The 2,724-nt window shown below is 40.3% G+C and overlaps 1 protein-coding gene across 2 annotated transcripts in view; it reads left to right on the top strand.

The window, feature by feature from the left end:
* LOC107088633 (zinc finger protein 518A-like) overlaps window positions 1–2,724 on the top strand; it is a 7,519-nt gene extending 4,795 nt beyond the window's left edge. For both annotated transcript variants that reach the window (XM_015380935.1, XM_015380942.1), the window contains exon 3: window positions 755–2,724. In XM_015380935.1, coding sequence (XP_015236421.1) covers window positions 755–1,401 — 647 coding nt within the window. In that variant the 3' untranslated portion in view covers window positions 1,402–2,724. The remainder of the gene's footprint in view (window positions 1–754) is intronic.

The raw sequence follows: 2,724 nt of genomic DNA, 5'->3' as shown, positions 1-2,724 counted from the left end.
AACAACTGATTTTTTTCTGCTACACCCGGCTACGCTGCTTCGCTTCTTCTTCTTGTTTACTACTGGTGGTTGGCTTTGGTCGCAGTACCGCCACCTTCTCCTCTGGAGTGTAAACGCTTCGCCTATGAGAAAATGGAGCAGCGCATGAACCGAACGCAACACACGCGAACCGAACCGAGACAGTCGAACTGGACGGTTTTCATAAACCGTTCTATCCCTAATTGTTAGAATTGGAATAACTTGTTATTGAGGAGCTTTTCTTAAAAAAAAAAAAAAAAAATTAAATTTGGGCCCTACCAGCTCCTACTCAGGCTAATAGGCTAATAATCATAGAATCCCTCTTGAATTTATTACGAGTTTGTTTCAAAAGATTAATGTTATTTGATCTAGAAAACTATTCCTCATAAGACGGCATCCTGGATGTTTTTAATGTTTCCCATGGAACAAATGAAAGTTGCAGGAGGAGGCTGCTGCACCACATGATGATGGTTACACCTGATGTAAACCATTCCTGCCTCCATAGTTCTGCTGGATGTTGAACCACCACTCCAGTGTCAAATATTTATTTTTTTCGCCAGTTTTTTTCCAGTTAGTCCTGTATAGATTTTGATGTGACTATTAATCATATATATATATATATATATATATATCCCCAAGCATGATGCTGCCTCCGCCATACTCTAAAATCTATGCCTACTTTAAGGTTGTACAGAATGCAAGAGTTTTTATTTTTTATGAATGTTTTTTGTTGCAGGAACGTTGCATTCTGTACATTCCTGCCATGAAGCAGAGCAGCAGGATCAGACTGATGAAGGGTTAAGAAACGTCGCGGCGTCAGCAGATCTCATCGGTGTCATCCGGTCTTGTCAAAGTAAGACGAGCGTAGACGAGTCCTCACCAGCTGAGAGACGTCACTGGCGGCAGGTCCCAAAGCACCAGCCCAGAACCTTGAAGTTAGTCGCCATAAATCCCTCCCAGGCGGTAAAGCGTCCGGCTGGAGACCAGCCCGTCGTGGTGCTGAACCACCCAGATGCCGACATCCCGCAGGTGGCCCGCATCATGGAGGTGGTGAACAAGTACAGGGAGGTGCGGAAAGTCCTGCTCTCCCGCCGGACCCTGATGGCTCTCTCTGCTGCGAGCGGCGAGGCTTCGGATACGGACGTCCTGATCGAAGATCAGGGGGAGAACTCTGTACAGGAGAGGTTCCCCCTGAGGCTGAAATTCCGCCGACTGAGCAGGAAGAAGTACGAAGTTGTGGGCTTGGCCTCCCCCGGCCGGGAAGCCTCCGCAAAGTTCTCCTGCTGGTTCTGCGGCCGAGTCTTCACGAGCCAGGAGCAGATGATGGTCCACCGGCAGCGGCATCTGATGGAGTGGAAGAAGCCAAACTGTGAAAAGTCTTAAACGTCACACACACTGGATGGAAAAAAAAATAATCTGGAAAAAAAAATGTTATAGACTTTTATTAGGTCTTATGATTTGTTGATTTATTTGTATAAATTGCTGAGGCTTCCTGGAAGGTTTACATTCTCAGGGTAAATAGTTACCTTTTGTTTCTCTTCCAGTACGGCTCAATATAAAATGTTTTGATCAGTAATTATTCGTTGGGTGTGAACAATTGTTTTTCTTTGTCTTGTCTCCAAGGCTTTATTTAAGATGATTTAGGTACACTGTCATGTGGAATATTTTATATAAAAGAAAAACACTGTAATCTGTTAATTTGCCATACCAACTGTTCCTCGGAGCAGGTTACGTACGGGTAGGCTCTGCAGTGTGGTAGCTGTCATATTTATGTTATTGGAGGCAGAGAGCTGTAAGTTACTCATATACCAAATATGTGTATAAAAACAAACAAAAAAAAGTACAATAAGCTGTTTTATCCGACATTTATTTATCCTGCTTAGATTTAGTCTTTTTAATGCTTCTTTTATGCATTATTTTTGGACATCAAAGGAATCATTGTATTTCTAAATTCTTTTGTATAAACTTTAAATCTTGTTCAGAAAATATATTATTTACTGTGAGAGTTCTATATTTGACATGCATGTATGATGTGGATGTTAATATCCCTGATAGTGAGACTATTTTTACTTTTTTCCTGATGTCAAATTTGACAAAAACAAAAGATTTATCAAATTAGATAATTATTTTTTTTTTTTTCCCTCAGAGGATTTGAGGTTTCATTGCTTTGGACTTGAAATGATGCTAATCATTGAATTGCACTATAAAAGGTGGATTTATTTTTTTGTCCCCTGTTACCTCACCTTATTGGGCCTTAGCCTTTGACAATCTCAAATCGGTGTCCTGCTGTGACCTCTAGGTTTCCCTAATGTAGCCACTCCCCCTTTTTAAATGGGAAATGTGTGCAAAGATCCCCTTTTTCAGAGGGTCATCAATGATTAAGAAATAAAGTTGTACATAGTCCTGCTAGAGGTACTGTAGAAAGAAAAATGAACCTGAGAATACTCACCAAGTGCCTGGTAATTACTATGCAATAAATCTGCATGGGCGTGATAGCATTACTTATTGAATAATTAACGAAACGTGCTTTTGTTTCCCGTTTTTGAATGATGAAATAAGAAATTTTTATTTAAACAAAAATGTACAATCATTGTTAAAATAAAAAGTCAACCTTCTCCTTTGCTGCAGCAACACTGTGTCATTCCTCAATATCGATGGATTGTTTCCTGACTGAGAATTTAACAAAAATCCTAATAAAATATGAGT

This window comes from Cyprinodon variegatus, unplaced genomic scaffold (assembly GCF_000732505.1).
Source record: "Cyprinodon variegatus isolate N-32 unplaced genomic scaffold, C_variegatus-1.0 Scaffold11, whole genome shotgun sequence".
In the NCBI taxonomy this organism is placed as follows: domain Eukaryota; kingdom Metazoa; phylum Chordata; class Actinopteri; order Cyprinodontiformes; family Cyprinodontidae; genus Cyprinodon; species Cyprinodon variegatus.
The sequence above is the reverse complement of the archived record's forward strand: the minus strand, read 5'-3'. Positions and strand labels throughout refer to the sequence as shown.